The 20,685-nt window shown below is 39.0% G+C and overlaps 4 protein-coding genes and 2 pseudogenes across 4 annotated transcripts; 5 read left to right on the top strand and 1 right to left on the bottom strand.

Moving 5' to 3' along the window:
• The first annotated feature begins 1,506 nt into the window (after positions 1–1,506).
• Positions 1,507–2,637, top strand: LOC104737700 (blue copper protein-like). The gene has a single exon (XM_010457943.3). The coding sequence runs from the start codon at positions 1,600–1,602 to the stop codon at positions 2,416–2,418; it is 819 nt and encodes a 272-aa protein (XP_010456245.1). The 5' UTR covers positions 1,507–1,599; the 3' UTR covers positions 2,419–2,637.
• A 1,314-nt stretch (positions 2,638–3,951) lies between these two features.
• LOC104738559 (blue copper protein-like) lies at positions 3,952–4,818 on the top strand (annotated as a pseudogene).
• Positions 4,819–5,506: 688 nt separating this feature from the next.
• LOC104712298 (mitogen-activated protein kinase 4) lies at positions 5,507–7,707 on the bottom strand. The gene is made up of 6 exons (XM_010457942.3): positions 7,256–7,707; positions 6,945–7,074; positions 6,678–6,815; positions 6,085–6,417; positions 5,815–5,998; positions 5,507–5,744 (listed from the first exon to the last, which is right to left on the bottom strand). The coding sequence occupies exons 1-6, from the start codon at positions 7,423–7,425 to the stop codon at positions 5,569–5,571; spliced, it is 1,131 nt and encodes a 376-aa protein (XP_010456244.1). The 5' UTR covers positions 7,426–7,707; the 3' UTR covers positions 5,507–5,568.
• A 1,350-nt stretch (positions 7,708–9,057) lies between these two features.
• On the top strand, positions 9,058–9,624 carry LOC147930045 (uncharacterized protein At4g02000-like). The gene has a single exon (XM_087480846.1). The coding sequence runs from the start codon at positions 9,058–9,060 to the stop codon at positions 9,622–9,624; it is 567 nt and encodes a 188-aa protein (XP_087336972.1).
• A 1,575-nt stretch (positions 9,625–11,199) lies between these two features.
• LOC147930044 (uncharacterized) lies at positions 11,200–14,731 on the top strand (annotated as a pseudogene).
• A 1,641-nt stretch (positions 14,732–16,372) lies between these two features.
• Positions 16,373–18,131, top strand: LOC104738556 (uncharacterized). Its single transcript, XM_087480239.1, has 7 exons — positions 16,373–16,464; positions 16,659–16,729; positions 16,882–16,932; positions 17,118–17,225; positions 17,346–17,384; positions 17,540–17,769; positions 17,883–18,131. The coding sequence occupies exons 1-7, from the start codon at positions 16,374–16,376 to the stop codon at positions 18,037–18,039; spliced, it is 747 nt and encodes a 248-aa protein (XP_087336365.1). The 5' UTR covers position 16,373; the 3' UTR covers positions 18,040–18,131.
• Positions 18,132–20,685: the final 2,554 nt, after the last annotated feature.

Below are 20,685 nucleotides of genomic sequence, written 5' to 3'. Positions count from 1 at the left end.
TAGTTGTTTATTATTTTGGGAAAAATCTCATTTAAATCATGAACTTTCAAATTTTGGCCATTTAAACCATCAACTTTGTTGTAGGCCATTTAAAACATCAACTTTTGTTGATTAGCTTTTTTAAACATCAAGTTTCGTTGACCAAGCCAAAAAAGACATGACGTTAAATCCGATGATTGACCTACTAACAGACGTTACTATGCCGTTAATCACTTCGTTACTGACAAAACGACGTCGTTTTAATGGAAGTTTTAATTCGAAAAAATGTCATTTAAACCATGAACTTTTAAATATAGGCCATTTAAAACATGAACTTGTAAATATATGTCATTTAAACCATAAATTTTCAAATTTATGTCATATAAACCATGAACTTGCCCTGAACGTTCGGTAAAAACTAAACAACCTGAAAATTTTGGTTATCGAAGAAAACCGAAAAGAGAAAGCCTAACCGTTCGGCGCAATTGATTTGGATAATCAGATTTCGGTTCGGTTCGGACTGACTGGTTTATTAGAAACCACATAAGTATATAAACCTAACCGGCTAAACTGTTTAACCCTAGTTTAGTTTCTCTCTTCTTTCTTTGACTCTTCCTCATGATGCGATTCTGAAAAAGAGAAAGAAGAACATCAATTAATCCTTCTTTTTCGATCTTTGTCATGTATTTTGTGTCTTTTTGTATTTGTTTTGAGTCTTTTTCATTTATTATGACACTACAATAGAGTTTGAAGGATTGATCATCTTGTTTTAGGACACTACAATAGAGTTTGAAGGATTGATCATCTTGTTTTAGGACACTACACTAGAGTTTGAAGGATTGATCACATTTTTCATGTATTATGGTTTAAATGACATAAATTTGAAAATTTATCGTTTAAATGACATATATTTACAAGTTCATATTTTAAATGGCCTATATTTAAAAGTTCATGGTTTAAATGACATTTTTCGAATTAAAACTTCCATTAAAACGACGTCGTTTTGTCAGTAACAGAGTGATTAACGGCATAGTAACGTCTGTTAGTAGGTCAATTATTGGATTTAACGTCATGTCTTTTTTGGCTTGGTCAATGAAACTTGATGTTTAAAAAAGCTAATCAACAAAAGTTGATGTTTTAAATGGTCTACAACAAAGTTCATGGTTTAAATGTCTAAAATTTGAAAGTTCATTATTTAAATGACATTTTTTTCTTTTAATTTTCTTTTTCAATGGAATTTCAATTTACTCTTTTTATGAAAAGTGATAACGCAACGGGATTTACATGTACAATTAGACGAGAAAAGTAGAATAGATAATAGTATAGGAAAATTTATTTGGCTAAGGAAATAAAAGGAAATTAGGTATCAAAACTAATACGTAAATGAACCAAAAAAAAAGAAGATAGGATAAGATTTTCGAGTAAAGATAGGATAACAAAAAAAAAAGGAAATAAAGTATTAGACAAGGATTGGTTTAGTATTGTATTATTGTATAAGGATTGTTCGTGCGATCGTGTCTATATTACCTCAAACTCATCGAACCGACTCTAATATACATCGGGATTAAGATACTCATCATCTTTCTTCTTCGATCCTCAGTTTGTTCATCAATCAAAAACATGGCTACAACTACTACGAAGATCTTCGGCTTTGTGCTCGTGATATTGACGCTTCTCTTGGGACGTTCTTGTTCAGCGGCTGTCTACAAAGTAAAAAACACGAACTCCGATGGATGGATTGCCAACAAAGACGTCTATGATTGGACCGAGGGTCAGGAATTCTTCCACGTGGGAGATTCTTTGTTCTTCGAATACAATCCCACCTTCAATGACGTTACCCTAGTCTCCGACGCTTTAGAATACGATCTTTGCGACTCCTCTTCTCCTAAAGCTGTTTACAACACAGGACACGATGTAGTAACCTTCACAGAACCAGGATATCACTACTTCATCAGCTCAAATCAAGCTCAATGCACTTTGGGACAGAAGCTCGATGTTCTTGTCGTTTATGACCTGTCACTTCCCATTCCTCCACCACAACCAAGCAAGATCCTTCTGTCCGGTCTAATCTACAGGGTTGGTGACTCGAGCGTTCCTAAAGAGAGTGACTTCTACTACTATAATAAGTGGGCTGAAGATAAATTGTTTCATGTCATAGATGATCTACAATCCGGAAACGAAGTAAACAACGTCTTAGAGATCAGCGGCGACCTAGAATGTATATTCGTCGACCCGACTTCTCCCCTAGTTGTGCACAGGACAGGACACGATCTCGTCACGCTCACCAAACCAGAAGCCTACTATTTCATTAGCTCAGAGACAGACCACTTTGAAGCTGAGCTTCGAATCATTGTCGGACCAATACCCAATGCTCGGAAGGTGTCACCTATAGTCCGTCTCACAAGGTGGTTTCGTTCTTTTAGACCCCATCACCACTAAGTATCCGGATCAACTATTCAAGCATATGCATGCTACATTCTTGTTGGATTTGGTTCGAGATTATGTAACTAAAATACTCTATTAGTTACATATACTAGTTTAGTATATCTAGTTCTTGTCTTTCATTCTTTCGTTAGAATTTTTTATATCTTGAAGTACTTCCAGTACTACTGTATAATTTCAGAATCAATTCAATAAAAAGAAGAGATTTTGCTTCAACGTTTCTACTTATTCTGATCATCATGAGAATTCCCTAACAAACAAAGTTTCATACATTGAATGGACTATTTAAATTTGCTAAAACAGTAGGAAATGACTTATATATAATAAGACTTGAAAAGAAAGAAAACCAGATTTTTGCGTTGAATTATGCTTTATCTTTGTATTATATATTATTATTCCCTTTTCTATGGTATACCTGAAAAAAATCATTCTAAATCATATCTGATCTTTTCAAAATTGAGTAATCAGGTATGCTCATTATATTCTTGTAATATCAAGAAATATATATATATATATATATATATATATATATATATATATATATAGTGTTATGAACAAAATGCTGGAGATTAGTATGTACCAGCTGGTGCAGTACTTGCAGGTGGGAGTACATTGACTAACCCTTTGGCTATAGCCATAAGTAGATTTCTCTATATATAAAAAGGAAGAATCAGTTTGCTTTCCAAATTAAATTTATATGAACGTAACTAACAAGTTCCACTTTCTGTCATCAAAGTTACAATTGTAATGATCAACTTCGCAAAATTCTCTCACCTTATTTTTATTGTCTTGATGAAGACTGGAGATGTCATGCTGAGCAATCAGGTATGCTCATTCTTGTAAAAAAAAACTTTTGCGGTTAACCAATTTTGAAAGTTTTGGTATGGTTTAAGATGTGGGAGTTTGAGTTTGAAGCCGTTTCTTTATCACTAATTGTTGTTAGCCTAAAATTATTGGCTTTGATAAATCTCATGCATGTGAATTAAAAAATAATATCAAGAAATGTAGTGATCAAACTAGCAAAATTCTCTCACCTTATTTTTATTGTCTTGAGACTAAGACTGGAGATTTCATTTTGTCAATATATCAAACAAATCCAAGTCAATAGCATGAAATTGTCGTCACTTCTAGCTATGATATCTATCTATGGATCAAAAAGATAAGATCATGAAACAAACATACGAGCTTTATTGTTGGAACTGCATAGTATATGATTCACTCTTTGGGTTTATCTAAAACCATAGTAAAATAAATAAATAAATTAAATCAACTTTAGAACGTTCTTTTTTTTTCCCAATAGAAGAGGTGAATCAAAAGTCAGAAAGGATTAAATCTTCTACTACTCTAGAAAAAGGAAATAAACAAAATAAAATCCTAAAAGGATTAGGAATGGTACATCATTATATAAACAATGCAAGGCTACGTTCTCTCTTCACAACTCATCATTCATCAACACAACACAACTCAGCTTTCTCTCTGATTCAGATCTCATAACCTTTCTTTTTCCCTTGTCAATTTGTTCATCTAATCATGGCCACAACAATAAAGAAGATCTTCCTCTTTGTGCTTTTGGTGATAACAACCTTCACGGTTCTCTTTGGCTCTTGTTCGGCTACTGTCTACACCGTAGGGGACTCGGCTGGATGGATTGCGAAAGAAGGCTTGTAATACGAATGGGCCAAGGAAAAGGTGTTTTACGTAGGAGACTCTTTGGTCTTCAAATACGATCCCTACGTCAACGACGTTACTCAAGTTTGGGGCACTTTAGAATTAGAATTCTGCGAGAGTTCTTCTCCTAAGGCCGTCTACAATACAGGACATGACGTGGTAACCTTCACGGAACCCGGAGATCACTACTTCATCAGCTCAAATCAAGCTCAATGCATACTTGGACAGAGGCTCGACGTTCTTGTTGTTCATGACCCGTCACGTCCTATTCCTCCACCACCACCGAGCTAGATCCTTCCTTGTGGGGAAATCTACAAGGTCGGTGACTCTAAAGCATGGAGCGTTCCTGAAGAGAGCGACTACTATAACAAGTGGAGTGAGGACAAACTGTTTCATGTAGGAGATAGTCTACTTTTCGAATACGACAACCAAGTAAACGACGTCTTAGAGATTAGCGGTGACCTTGAATTCATAACCTGCGACCCGAGTTCTCGCGTAGCCGCCGTGCACAAGACGGGCCATGATCTCGTTACGCTCACCAAACCAGGAGTTCACTATTTCATTAGCTCAGAGACGGGTCACTGCGCGGCTGGGCTTAAGCTTCGAGTTGTGGTCGGAGCATTACCCAAACCCGTTACTTTCACCAATTTTCCCAAGAAGATGGATTTGTCAGCTATGGACCGCCTCACAAAGTGGTTAACCACTTTCATACCCCAGCCCCATCACTAAAGTTTTCGTCTTTATTTGGTTTTTTCTTTTCCTTGTTTCTTCCTTAAGATCCAAGTTTGTTTAGTTTTTGTTTTCCAGTACCGATGTAACGTTTCAGATTTTATTCATTATATAATACAATTTCAGTTTAGCTCTTCCAATATTTTTTGTCTCGAGAGTCAAGAAGATCAAACAAAGGTTTTAAACGAAAGTCAACCCCATCACTAAGCATCCGCTTTCTATTCATTAGCTAATTAGAGTTTCTTTAATTCTCTTGTTAACTTCTTTAATATTCTTTAAGTTCTTGTTTTCAGTATGATGTAATGTTTTAGATTTCTATTCATCATAAACCGAAACATTACTCTATACAACTTCAGTTAAGCTCTTCCAATATTTTGTCTCGAGAGTCAAGAAGATCAAATTAAAATTCTTGTTACTCAAGAATCTCCAATATTACTTCTAGTGGTTAATCATGTTTCAGTCAAATTCGTGGCATGAGCTTATTTGGGCAAACAACTTCAAAGGTTAAGAAGTTCAAATTTACGGTTGAGTATGTAACAAGAGATTTAAATTACCTATAGGAGGAAAAAACAGAGAAAATCTGACTGTATCTGCATAACACAGCTTCAAGGTTGTTCTTTTTTTTTTTTTTCGGATGTTGTTCATATTACAGACATATAATCAAACTTATCAGAGATTCAATAGCAAAAACAGAGCATAACAAAACAAGCATTTTGACGAGTTTCCTTTTAAGGTCTCTCTCTCTCTCTCTCACTGTGAGAACTCTTGAGGATTGAACTTGACTGTTTCACGATATATAAGCTCCTTAATGTTCTCTTCTGACAAAGAAGGTTGCTCGAAATCGAAATTGAACGGCCTTACACACACCGGTTCTTCGTTTATATCATGCAGTGGTGCCAGATACGGGTGGCACAACGCCTCATCAACTAGAGACACAGAAACTTGCTTAGTAAAAACCGAAAACAGAGAAGAAGCAGATATATAAATATAACTCACCTGTGATGCGTCTGCTTGGATCAAAGACGAGCATTTTCTCCAGCAAATCGACTGCACCAGCTGACATGTTTGGGAATCTAGCAGCAAAGTTCTGTCTCGGGTACTGTGGAAGCTGTCTAACGTACCTTCTTGCGTTGTCACTCCTTAAGAACCCCAAGCTTGAGTCATCAGGCGATCCTATAAGCTGTTTTTCCAGAGATTTGTCAACAGATGCCAAGAAGAAACACTAGTAGTGATGCTATGGATAAAACATATTAAACTAGAGATTACCTCAGTGATGAGTCTAAGCTGATGAACATAATCTTTACCAGGAAAACACGGCTCTCGTGTCATTGTTTCACCGAGAATACAACCGACAGACCAAATATCGATTGCTGCTGTGTATTCTGAGCAATTAAGAAGCAACTCTGGAGCTCGGTACCAACGTGTAACAACATATTCAGTCATGAAATCTGTCTCGGATTTGGTCCTTGCAAGCCCGAAATCCCCAAGCTTTAGATCACAGTTTGCATTCAGGAGCAAATTGCTGGGTTTTAAATCTCGATGCAGTACATTAGCTGAATGAACATACTTGAGCCCACGCAGCAACTGATACAGAAAGAACTACAAGCAAAAAAATCGAAACTAGTTACTAAACACCAAGTCACCAACAACCCAAACTTCCAAAAAACACACAAACCAATAAAAAGGAACAAACATAACAAGCAATACTGACTATAACTATTGTTTGACCAATATTATATCCTCAGATGCACTAACATCACAATAGAATACGGATTGCTCTAGCTTCCTGAACCAAGTAACGTCTAAACTATAAACAGAAGATTCATCTGCAAGATGGTAACATGAAGGATGAAGCATACCCGACAATGATCATCAGTCAACGGTTGGTTAGAGCGTATAATCTGGTGGAGATCAGTGTCCATGAGCTCATAAACAATGTAAACATCATTAAAGTTCTCTCTCCGAGGTGGTCTTATTATATCCTTTACAGCAATAACCTGCGCAGTGAGTAAACCAATATATAAAAAGATTCACAACACACAATAATAGGTATTATTATTACTTCACTAAAAATAGATATAAGGAAAAAAAAAAAAAAACAAACAGAGATCAAGTGAGTGGCGTACATTTTCATGATCCATATGCTTGAGAAGCTTAATCTCTCTCAAAGTTCTTTTAGCGTCGATAATGTTGTCAAAAGCATTACCAATCTTCTTGATAGCAACCTCTTCTCCAGTCTCTGAGTTTATAGCAGCACTGATCATCAAACATTGAACCAGGAGTTAAAATTAAAGATCATCGACATATACAAAGAAACCCAGAAGAAGTTCACAATTCCACAGTTCAAATTGACAAGTTCCAAATTAGAGAAACCCTATTTTACAAAATTCAAAATCAAAAATCAAAATTATATTCCCAAATTGAAAAGAAGACTCACCAGACGATTCCATAAGCGCCTCTACCGATCGGGCGAAGAGGAGGAACATATTTTCTAGAAACTTCGAAGAGATTGCCATAGACATTATACTGAACATAGCTACCACCATGAGTAGGCACCCCTTTGCTGCTCTGATCACCTGAACTCCCGAAACAACTCTCCGCCGACATCGGAATCCCCAAAGATGGAACCCAGCCCTAGATACACGCCACAGAGATATTGAGGAGGAAGAGATGGGTGGGTGGTGTTGACATTTCTAACAAATCTTATGTTACAAAGTCTCGACCTTTTTTTATTCAACAGTGAAAAGTGGAGAAGGCTCCACTCGGGTGACCCGTGAACCCCCTTAAACCGGGTTTTTCCCTATTCTTCTTCTTTGGTTTTTTCTCTTTGTTTAAAGTCAAGTCAGTTTCAGTTTGGTGTATTCGCTTTATGATATTCAAGTTGGATATGAATTATATATATCCGATGATTGTTCTAAATTAATAAATTGATGCATGAATTTCATAGAACCGTAATAGACGTTAATGACTTCATGTGGGAATGTCCTTGATATACAAGAATTTTAACAAGTGTCCGATTTTTAGTGTTATGAGAAGGTAGGTGTACAACAAGTCAATCTATGTCTGACTAAACAAACTATTATTTGACCATACAAACTAGGGACTTTTCACGGAATGATTCATTCAAAGGTATCTTTAGCAAATATATTTGATCAAATTTTTTTTTTTTTACTAGACAAATGGTGTTTATGGCCATAAGCACAAATTGAGTCATATGATTATATTTGTTAAATGATCAATTTCTTCAGCAACGCAAACACGCCCATAACGACTAAATTAAAGAAATCAGACTAGCATGCAAAGAAGTTGTTCGACTTGAGGGCATAACTACTAACGTTTATGATAATATTAGATCTCATGCATACAATTTCTTCGTGAGGACATAATATCTATTTAGAATAATTGTAAAGCAGATTTATTTCTTTATCTTTTGTTTTTCTCTAAAATACTAATTGTTAATTAAGGATTAAATGGTCATTTTCTGCATTAATTAAAAATTCAAATTTCCTCTAAAAAGCTAGATACACGATCATTTAAACCAAAAGAAAATCTTAAATCATGAGAATTAAATTTACATTAAAAAAATAATCCAATTGAAGTGATGTTGAACGATTTTTTGTTCGGTTACAAGATGGGAATCACATTTCCAGATCAACAAAGCATTATATCATTACTATTAAATACTAAATAACTAAAGAAAGAGCGAGGAGGATAAGAGAGGAAAAAAGCTCCTACGTACGAGTCCCTAAGTCAACCGTAAGAAGAATGGATTTTTCAAATAACCGGATCTTACCTACTACTTCTTACTAAAAACGGTAATAACCTGCGGTTCGTAGCTAAATGCTGAAGCCTACCGCCGGTCCTTCACGCCCCTCCGGCAATCCCTCCGCCTCAAACCATCAAATCTTCACCTTTCAATGAAGATCTTCACCTTGTACCTCCATCCTCATCTCTGAAGATTCGGTAATAGAACTCCTCCTTTAACTTTCTTTTCCTCCTTCCAATTTTCTTTGTTTAAACCTTGTACCACTGGTCGAACAATCTTATTGTCTGGTAAGTAACCCTAACCAAACCCCATCTGCCTCACCTGAGAAAGTTTAACCACCATGAATTCGAAGATTCCTTACCACCTGAAAGGGAAAGGTGTGGACGGAGTCTTCTCCCCCCCCTTCCCCAAAACGTCTTAAAGCTCCAGAGCTAGACACAAGCCATCTCATCGAAGCTAATGCCCTTACCCTGATGGGAAGGCTTACCAACCCGGCAAACCAGCGTCTTTGGACCATGTTCCCCTTCTTCTCAAACCGCTGGGACCTAAAAGGAAAAGCCACAGGTTCAGATCTGGGAAAAGGATGTTTCCAGTTCAGTTTTGAACTAGAGGAAGACCTGCTGAAAGTTCTAGACAACAAACCATACCACTATGACCAATGGATGGTAATCCTGCAACGATGGGAACCAACCATTTCTGACTCTTTCCCCTCTCAGATCCCTTTCTGGATCGAGATCCAAGGGCTCCCAAAGCACTACTGGCAACCAGCCATGCTCCATCTTATCGGTGAAGCTCTTGGAGAGATACTGGAGCTGGAAATCACTTCTTCAACAGTCAAAATCAAAGCCATGCTAAATGGCCTCCAACCCATGACAAAAGAAACTATTGTTGAGTTTTCAGATGGAAACGAAGCTTTAGTGACCCTTGATTACAAAAACCTGAAAAATCATTGTTCTTACTGCTTCAGACTCACCCATGAGAAGCGAAACTGCCCTGGATACAAGGCTCTTAGAGAGTCAACGGATACGTCGAGCTCCTAGACGACAATGCCTGACCAGAGACAGGACAGAAGAAATTACTACACTCCAGCAGACAATTTCCTGCCACCAAAAGAGAAACATCATTACTTGGATTCCAGAAGGGAACTATCTACACACTCTGTGGACCCTCATCACCATGTCTTACCTGAAAGAGACCCTAGACGCCTTCAGGACAAATCTCATGCCTCTCTCGCCTCTCGAAAACGAAAACTTGATGAGGAATGGCATCAATATCACTGACACTCCGATTTTGGATATCATGGCTCTCGGTCCCACTTTGATAGACGACCCTCACCAAAATCCTTCAGTAACACCCGAGAGGTATCTGAAAGAAGCCACCGTAGTCGTGAGGATGACCACCAAAGGTCAACTCGAATCTGGAGAGAAAAGCCTCCAAGACCTGAAAACTCGGAAACCTCCAGATCAAGATGGCCTCCCCTTGAGAGGACCCTTTCCTCCGCGGAAGTAACCCCACCCCCTCCTCCCCCTATCCCCACAACGGAGGAAGTCCTTGGAGAACTCAGAGAAGTTACAGTGCAATATGTAAACTGTGCAGATCCAATAGAGAGTGCTGTAAGGAGACGAAGAGTAATCCAAGGTGAGGAAAGAGACTTAACTACTGAAACTGCAAACCTCATAATAGAAGTCGCATTAAATTCACAACAATCGTACCTTGCTGCTGTTGAGGTTCCAACTAGACATTCTGCGGAGGAAAACCAAGCTGCTCCTCCTACCTACTGAAGAATCACAAGAAAGAGAATCAGTTGCAAAAAAGAGAAGAGGTAGACCCCCTCTCCCAAAACCTCTCAACAGAAGCCCCTTGCGACTCTCAGGTGCAAAGTCTAGCAAGAGAAACCTCTGTCTAGCCCAGGGCTCACCTAAACGAAAACCACCACCTACGGGACCTGCAGCCATCAGAGGTGAATCAAGCTCTTCCCGCTCTAAGTCCCTGCCAAAACAAAACGTTACTGAGCCTGGAACTCAATCCCAACCATCATCAAGCAAAACAGCTCCAAAAGGAAAGATCATACCGCCTATGGTGAAGAAGAGGGTGGATTTTCACGATCCGCCCGGTCCTCTTCCTTAAAGATATTGAGTTGGAACTGTTGTGGGTTGGGGAATCCCATAACAGTCCAACGACTCCGGTAACTTCACTCCAAGTTCTCTCCGGAGATAATATTCCTCATGGAGACAAAGAATCCGGATGATGTAGTTCGCAGCTCACTTAACTTTTTGAATCTCCATTCCCACCATCTTGTCCCCCCTCATAGTCCAGGAGGTGGAGGTCTAGCCCTGCTCTGGAAACAAGAAATCGAAGTCACAATCTTATCAAGCTGCCAGAACTTTATAGACACACAAATCAGAGCAGAAGGGAAATAATTTTTTGCTACTTTCGTCTATGGGGAACCAGATAGATCAAAGAGGAAACTTATCTGGGATGAGCTAACTCTCCTTGGCCGAAATAAAGAAGAACCCTGGTATCTCACGGGGGATTTCAACGATATCATCGAGGCTTCAGAGAAACAAGGAGGCCAAGTAAGACATGAAGGAACATTTGTGGACATTAGATCCTTTATGGCAGAATGCGATCTCTTGACCTCCGCCACTCTGGTAATTTCCTTTCATGGAGAGACCAAAGAAACAACCACCTGGTATTTTGTCGTCTTGACAGAGCAATGACTAACGGACTATGGGTAGAACAATATCCTTTTAGCCGATGCGAGTATCTAAACTTTGAAGGCTCCGATCATCGACCTTTGCTTACTCTATTGGACCTATCAAAGAAAAAGAAAAAAGGTATTTTCCGGTACGAACGAAGACTTAAAGACAACACTGAAATTACCAATCTCATTCATGAGGCCTGGTCATTTGATGCCCAAGAAGAAGTGGAAGAAAAGATTATACGCTGCAGAAGGGATATCATTACCTGGTCCAAAGCAAAATATATGAGCAGCCGTCAATTGATTGAAGATCTCAAGGAGAAACTGGAGGCAGCAATGTCGAGCGACAAACAGAACCATGGGGAAATCTCCTCTCTAAACATTGCTTTGCTCTCTGCCTATAAAGCAGAGGAAATCTACTGGAAACAAAGAAGCCACCAACTTTGGTTAGCCTTAGGTGATAAAAACACTGGCTATTTTCATGCTACCACGAGAAGCAGAACTACAATCAATAAATTTTCGGTGATAGAGAATAAAGAGGGCTTAGCTGTGTATGAAGAAGAAGGTATCCTTCGGGAGATAACTGACTACTTCACAGAAATGTTCACCTCGCATCCGGGAGAGAGACGAGACACTGTCAAGGAAGCTATAAACCTGTGTATCTCCGCGGAAATGAATGCCTCTCTCACGATACCTCCCTCCCCTCAGGAAATTAAGAAGGCTTGCTTCTCTATCCACCCTGATAAAGCACCAGGTCCTGATGGATTTTCTGCCAGCTTTTTCCAATCCAACTGGGAGACGGTCGGACCTAACATTGTCATTGAAGTACAATCCTTCTTCTCGTCTGCTAACCTACAACAGTCTATCAATAAAACCCATGTTAGACTCATCCCAAAAATCCAAAGTCCTCAAAAAATGGCAGACTACCGACCCATTGCTTTATGCACTGTCTTCTACAAAATCATCTCCAAGCTGCTATCTAAAAGACTCCAACCAATCCTGCAACATATAATATCGGAGAACCAATCAGCCTTTGTTCCAAACAGAGCAATATCAGATAATGTACTGATTACACACGAGGCTTTGCATTACCTCAAAACTTCAGGAGCAACAAAACAATGTTATATGGCAGTGAAGACCGACATGAGTAAAGCCTACGATCGCCTAGAGTGGGATTTCCTTGAGTGTGTCATGCAAGAGATGGGTTTCAGCCAAACGTGGATACAATGGATTATGCAGTGTGTTACCTCAGTGTCATACTCTTTCTTACTAAATGGAGCAGAACAAGGACTTGTCAACCCTGAAAGAGGGATCCGCTAAGGCGACCCTCTTTCACCTTACTTGTTCATCCTTTGCAGTGAAGTGTTGTCGGGACTCTGCTCTAAAGCTCAACGTGATGGCCGACTCCCTGGTGTAAGGATAGCTCTAGGCTGCCCCAGAGCAAACCACCTTCTTTTTGTAGACGACACAATGTTCTTATGTCGATCTGATGGCCAAAGTTGTTCAACGCTCCTCACTATCCTGAAGAAATATGAGAATGCATCAGGTCAGATGATAAACAAAGCAAAATCAGCAATTATTTTTTCATCCAAAACTTCTGAGGAAACAAAAAACGAGGCGCAACGGCTACTAGGAATCCAAAAGGTGGGAGGTTTAGGTAAGTACCTGGGATTACCTGAGATGTTTGGCAGGAAGAAAAGAGACCTTTTCAACCAGATCATAGACCAAATAAGACAACGATCCCGAAGCTATTCCTCCAAGTTCCTCTCCCCCGCTGGTAAGACCACTATGCTCAAATCAGTCCTCTCGGCAATGCCTACTTACACTATGTCATGTTTTAAGATCCCCAAGTCATTATGCAAAAGGATTCAATCAGCCCTCACTCGTTTCTGGTGGGATTCCTCTGAAGAGAAAAAGAAAATGACATGGTTAGAATGGACCAAGATGACAAAATCAAAGAGAGACGGGGGATTAGGCTTTAGAGATATTACAAACTTCAATGACGCCCTCCTTGCAAAAGTGAGCTGGCGGATCCTCAACCGACCAGAGTCCTTGTTAGCAAGACTACTCCTAGGCAAGTACTGTAAATCAGAACCTTTCCTTACATGTTCGGTCTCATCAACAGCCTCGCATGGCTGGCGAGGAATCTGCATTGGGAGAGACTTATTAAAACCTCAATTGGGAAAGATTATTGGCTCGGGAACTGATTCTTCTGTCTGGTATGATCCCTGGATCTCTCTGACCTCCCCCGTAACACCTATGGGACCACCACCAAAAGATTATCAACATTTGAATGTGAACGACCTAATCTGCCCTAACTCTAAGACTTGGAATAGAGAGAAGATTCGTGAGATATTACCTTATCATGAGGAGGATATCCTCCTTCTTAGACCAAGTAAGTTGAACGCCCCGGACCGTTATCTCTGGATCCCTACTAAATCAGGCGAATACACAGCAAAGTCGGGATACCAAGAGGCATCAAAAGATAGGAACCACCAAACCCTCCAAGACGAGACTCTAAGAGACTTCAACTGGCTCAAAGAGGTGTGGAATATCCGATGCTCTCCCAAAGTGAAGTTCCTCCTTTGGAAAGTCCTAAACAATGCTCTCCCAACAGGGAGAAACCTACAGGAAAGGAACATCAACCCGGATGCTGTTTGCCCCCACTGTAGTGATCAGGAAACGAGCCTCCACTTGTTCTTCCATTGCCCTTTTGCTAAACAAGTGTGGAATCTAGCTCCTCTCAAACAACAACCAACTCTGGAGATGATCACCAGTGTACGACAGGGCATCGAAGTAACCAACAAATTAACTTGTTTACCCCCGACTGGCATTTGCCAAGGAACCCTTTCGCCATGGATCCTGTGGGCGATTTGGGTCACCATGAACCAGAAGACCTTTGAGAAGAAATCTCTAAGTGGCCCGGATACTGTAACTACAACCATACAACAAGCGAGAGAGTGGTTAACAGCCCAAGATCTGCCACCACAGACCCCTAATTCTCACTAGAACCCCTCAGATCTAATAACCCGATCAGCCTCGATCCGTTGTTTCTCTGATGCAGCGTGGCGATCTAAATCGCTTGAAGCCGGTTTGGGATGGTTCTTCTCTGACTACCCTCTGATGTCGGAGACCCGAGGCACAGCTGTTTTACAGAACGTGAGCACCCCTCTTTTGGCTGAAGCTTCGGCTCTCCTATCCGCCATTCATCAGGCCCTCGATCTAGGCATCAAACACATCATCTTTGCTTCAGATTCGCATCAGCTAATCAAAGCACTTCATTCAGAGCCCCTCTCCAAGGAACTCTACGGGATTCACCATGACATCTTTTGTCTATCTCTAGGTTTTGACTCTTGTTTTTCACTTTTATCAAACGAGAGAACAATCGAAAAACCGATTTGTTAGCTAAATCGGTTTTACTGCCCAAGCCGGTTTGTAACAATTGATTTCAATGAAATTTTCGGTTTGACAAAAAAAAACTAAAGAAATGCAAAACAACTTACTTGCCCACTACAAATAGAGTAAGCAAGAGATCAGTCTTATGATAGAATCCTTCAATTCTTAGTCTTGGACAAACTTTTAGTCACTGTACAAAACTTGCAATCGATTTTGGAAAAACAACAACTTTGCATTGGATAAACTTTTAGTCATCCCACATTGTTATATGGTAGCAAATAAACCTCGAGAAAATGCATGAGACCAACAATCATTTCAAAATTTTCAAAAAAATAAGTTTGTTTATTAGAAAAAAAGTTTAATAATATTACATTTGTTTTTGGTTTGGACATTTAATACCTCATTATTTTTTCATTGCAATAAAAATACTTCAGTTATTTAATATCCGATGATTGTTCTAAACAGGCTCGGCCCTTCACCCATTCTTATGACACATGGGTGTTGGGCCTCCATATTTTTTGAGATTTTTAGTAATAAAAATAGGCCTCAAAAAATATTTTTACTGCAAAAATAGGCCTCAATTTTATAAAAGTTATAGATTTGGCCTCAAGTTTTAAATTTATCTACTTTTTTATTGCAAAAATAGGCCTCATTTTCCGAAATTTTAAGATTTAATTTCAGTTTTATTTTTTATCTATAAATCCATTAAAAGCCACAAATTTAACTGGGCCGGCTCTAGTTCTAAATTAATTAATTGATGCATGAATTTCATATAATCGTAGTAGACGTTAGTGACTCCATGTGGGAATGTCCTTGATATACAAATTTTTTAATATGTGTCCGATTTTAGTTTTTTGAGTATGTAGGTGTACAACAAGTCAATCTATGTCTGCCTAAACTATTATTTGACCATACAAACAAACTAGGGACTTTTCACGAAATGATTCATTCAAAGTTATCTTTAGCAAATATATTCGATCAATTTTTTATTTTTTTTACTAGACAAATGGTGTTTCTGACCATAAGCAGAAATTGAGTCATATGATTATTTTTGGTTAAATGTTCAATTTCTTCAGCAACGCAAACACGGCCATAACGACTAAAGAAATCAGACTAGCATGCAAAGAAGTTGTTCGACTAGAGGGCATAGCTACTAACTTTCTGATAATATTAGACCTCATGCATATGTTCCTCAAGATCAGTCAAATCGTCCCTTGGTGATACAATTTCATCGTGAGGACATAATATTTATTTTATAATAATTATAAAGCAATTTTTTTTGCTCTAAAATATTAATTGTTATTTAAGGATTAAAAATCACTTTTTGCATTAATTAAAAGGTCAAATGACCTCTACGGACCAAGTAAACTAGAGATCAGTCTTATATTAGGATCCTTCTAATTCTTCATCAGAACTGGACGCATACTTGGAATCCTAAACGAGAGGAGGCGCAACATTCGTAGCCTTGATTTGAGAGAGCAACAACTTTGCATTGGGAAAGCTTTCAGTCATCCCACATTGTTATATGGTAGCAGATAAACCTCGAAAAATACATAGATCCAATAATTATTTGAAAATTTTCAAATAATAAGTTTGTTTATTGGAAAAAAACTTAAAAACTATATTTATTTTTTGTTTGGAAATTTCATACCTCATTTTTTTATTGGTATTTTCAATAACTCTATCTTCTCCATGGGCAAGGAGGGCAAGAGACTGAAGAGATGCTCCACATCCACCGATGTTGAATCACCAGATGGTGAGGGCACGAAGCCTTTGCAGAAAGGTAAGAAAATTTAGGTATCTTTGTTGCTCGAGGGTTTGTATTTTAACCAATCAACATAACATATATAAAATCTGCTTAGCTTGCTCTTAATATATACAAGGCATATGATATGCATATACATATGTATGGAGATAGTTTGGTGAGATTGAACTGTTGTATTATGCTAATTCGAACTGTTTCCTTTGATGCTTAAGCTGAGGGAGAGCCACAGAACTCTGAGACGGATGTAAATCCGAAGAAACGCAAGAAGAAATCTAAGAGCAAGGTCAGAAAACTTAACAGTTCGTCTTTCTCTTTTCTTAATAATCTTTCTTTTGACAGAAGAAGTGCCACGAACGACTTCTTAACTTAATATATATGTCGTCTCTCTCTCACTCACTCACTCTCACATAGTGTTAAATTTACTCTTCTCTGTAGCAAACTGTTGAAGATGATTTGGAACCCAAGAAGACATCTGATCAAGAGAAGGTATGATATTTCTTCTATTTACTACTTAGAAATAAAAATAAAAAAACTTTGAACTAAGATCATATATGCTTCGATTCTGTATCTTTTTTCACCACACTTAATTTCTCTATCTATATATATATATATGAGACATTAATGAGTATTTTTCTAATTCATTTTTTCTTTCTCTTGTAATTGAATGGCAGGAAATGAAAAAATTGAGGAAATCTTTCAAAGAGATGACTGAAACTATGAAAAACCTGCAGGATTTTCTCATGGGGAATGCTGATCTACTACCGGGGATTTCAATGAAGGTATATATATATGCATGTTTCTTCAATAATAACTTATAAGTTGTGGTTGGTTACTAGCTAGCTAGGGGTCTCTGTTTCTGCTGACTTGACTGAAACTATTATATGTAAAAAAACCTGCAGGAGATGTTACTGACCAAATCCCCGGATACTTCATCCAAGGTATCGTTCATCAGTTTGTTGCATTTATTTGTATTGTGTAGGCTGACAACAAAATGATGCATGATACCTTTACACTTTATATAGCTTTCTACTCTACTGACTTTTGACTCACAAAAAAATCCTGGTTTTTTTTTTTTTTTTTTTTTGCGGTATAGGAGGAGGAAGAACCCGTAGAGAAAATGGACCAACTGGCAACACATGAGTGCTGTTACGAAACTGAAGATTCTGATATGAACAACGACTATACTATTTTAGTTAGGGGTTTGGATACTTCCCTCACCAGAGATGAGACCAAGAGCGCATTGACGAAACATTTTGAGTCATGGGGATGTCAAGTCTTGAGGGTTTTTGTTCCCATTGAGTGTCTAACCGGTGCTCGCTTAGGGTTTGCTACTTGTTCCTCATCTCCAATTTTATTTTTTTCTTTACTTCCATTATACCAACTGTAAGATTGACTGACTAGTGATTACCCTTGTGTGTTACTTCTCTTTACTGCAGAATTGCTTTCATTGATGTGGATGATGAAGAAAGGGGTTTAAAACTAAGTTACAAGGGAGGGTGGAATCTTTATCTTACGCTGGCTATTGGTGAAGGCTATGTTAATCTTCTAGATGTTTCTCAGAATATTGTCAAGTTTCTATATCTCTTTAGGTGATATTGTCTTTCTATATATTGCTTGTATAGTCGGTCTCTTAAGATTGTATATATATGTTTGTCATTATCAATGAAAGGCAGAATCTTTTGGCACAAGTCTTATTATGGTATCAGAGCCAAAAGCAACAACAAAACCCTAAAAGTTCAAAGTTCGTAGTTGACATGGGAGAAGGCGAGAAGAAGGAAAACTTTGAAGCGAGTGAGACAAAGGTCGTGGAAGCGATGTCTTCACCATATTATTTGAGTACTGCAGACAGTCCGGGAAACTTGATTACAACGGTGCAGCTTAAGGGGGAGAATTATGAAGAATGGTCTAAGCATGTGCGGAATGCCTTGCGAACCAAGCGGAAACTTGGATTCATTGATGGAACCCAGAAGAAACCAATTGTGGTTGCAGAACTCGAACAGTGGGAGGTGGTGAATTCGATGTTGGTAGCGTGGATAATGAACACGATCGAACCCACGCTTCGTACAACTATCTCCATGGTTGAAGAAGCTAAAACTCTATGGGACGATTTGAAGTTGCAGTTTTCTGCTGGTAATGGAGTTCGTATTCATGAACTGAAATCTGAGATTGCGTGTTGTAGACAACAAGGTGAATCAGTAATGGTTTATTATGGAAAATTGAAGAAGATGTGGGACGAATTGGCTGTGTATAAGCCAATTCGATCTTGTCAATGTGGAGAAATTTCAGCGCTCCTACGACAAGACCAAGAAGAGGATCGAACCCATGAATTTTTGATGGGACTGGACAGCGTAAAATTTGCCACGGTTCGCTCCACTATCACGAGTATCGAACCCCTGCCAAAGTTGTCACAAGTCTACCAAAGAATTGTTAGAGAGGAGAGACAGCAGACAATTACTCACAAAACAGAGGATCGTCCAGAGGCCGTGGGTTTTGCGGTTCAAGCTGGTTCGTATCACAAGAACAACAATGGGTATTCTCGTGAGTCCGATACATTGCGATGTGCTCATTGTGGAAAGAGTGGACATGAGGTGTCAAATTGCTATCAATTGAAAGGTTATCCCGAATGGTGGGGAGAGAGAGGAGGACGTACTGGTGGAACTCGTGGTGGTTCACGAGGCAGAGGGCGTGGTGGTGGCATGGTTGGAAGCTATGGTAGGGGACGCGGAAGTTTTCCTCAGACTCAAAGAAGCAACACATCAAACTTTATAGCCAATGCTGCACAAGTAATTCCACCACAAAGAGCAGTTGCTGCACATGCAACAAGAAGTGAAACAGAGTACGACCGGAGTGCTCTCCCACAACTCAACGATGAGCAGTGGTCATCTCTTCTTGCTTTTCTCAACACACGTCGACTGAATCAACCAGAAGACAAAGCTGAAAAGCTAAATGGTAAGGTCACACCGGTCGACTTTATAATTGACACGGGAGCTTCTCATCATATGACTTGGAATCTTGATTATTTAACTAATGCCGTTGATATCATGCCTTGCTCCATTGGTTTACCTGATGGAGATTATACTTTGGCAATTAAACAAGGAGATTTATGTCTCGGAGGTGATTTATGGTTGAAAGAAGTGCTTTATGCGCCAAATTTGAAATGCTCTTTGATTTCAGTGGCCAAATTACTTAAGGCAATACGAGGCTCTTCCGTTACTTTCACCGCTGACTTGTGTGTTTTGCAGGACCATACCAAGACTATGATTGGTGCGGGTGAAGAATGCGGTGGGGTCTATATTTTCCGAGGATCTGTAGGAGGAGTAGCAAATACAACAGCAGCTAGGAACTGTAACCGAGACTTGTGGCATCAAAGACTTGGACATCCCTCAAGTCGGGTTTTATCTTATTTATCATCTTCTATTGCTACACTTAAACCAGCCGAGAATGACGCGGTCTGTGATACTTGTTTCCGGGCTAAGCAAACCCGAGATATTTTTTATGAGAGTAATAATCAAGCTGCTGCAATTTTTGATTTGATACATTGTGATGTCTGGGGTCCTTATCGAACTCCTTCTTCTTCGAGAGCTAGATATTTCTTAACTATTGTTGATGATTGCTCTCGTGCTTTATGGGTGTTTTTGATGGCTGAAAAACGTGAGGTGTCAGGCATTTTACAGAATTTTATGACGATGGTAGCTCGGCAGTTTGGGAGACAAGTAAAAATTGTGCGTTGCGACAATGGTTCGGAGTTCCTGTGTATGAAATCCTATTTCACAAATGAGGGGATCTTACACCAAACTTCGTGTGTAGCAACTCCACAACAAAATGGACGAGTGGAGCGGAAACACAGACACATTTTAAATGTGGCCCGTGCCGTAATGTTTCAAGCAAAATTTCCGATCAAATTTTGGGGGGAGTGTGTTTTAGCAGCGACTCATCTTATTAATCGCACACCAACACCCATTTTGAAGGGCAAGACACCGTATGAGATCTTATTTGGTACACCACCATGCCTAGAAAGTTTGCGTGTGCTTGGTTGTTTGTGTTATGCTCACAAGACTAATCGAGACAAGGATAAATTTGCTGAGCGAAGTCGTAAGTGTGTTTTTGCTGGGTATCCTTATGGAAAAAAAGGATGGTTGCTTTATGATTTGGAAACGGAGGATTTCTTTGTCTCTCGTGACGTTGTCTTCCATGAGACTGTTTTTCCGTTTTCGTCGGTGTTGTCGGCGGATGAGACTT

Source organism: Camelina sativa, chromosome 13 (assembly GCF_030686135.1).
Source record: "Camelina sativa cultivar CO46 ecotype springtype chromosome 13, ASM3068613v1".
Lineage (NCBI taxonomy): Eukaryota > Viridiplantae > Streptophyta > Magnoliopsida > Brassicales > Brassicaceae > Camelina > Camelina sativa.
This window is presented reverse-complemented; position numbering and strand designations above follow the sequence as displayed.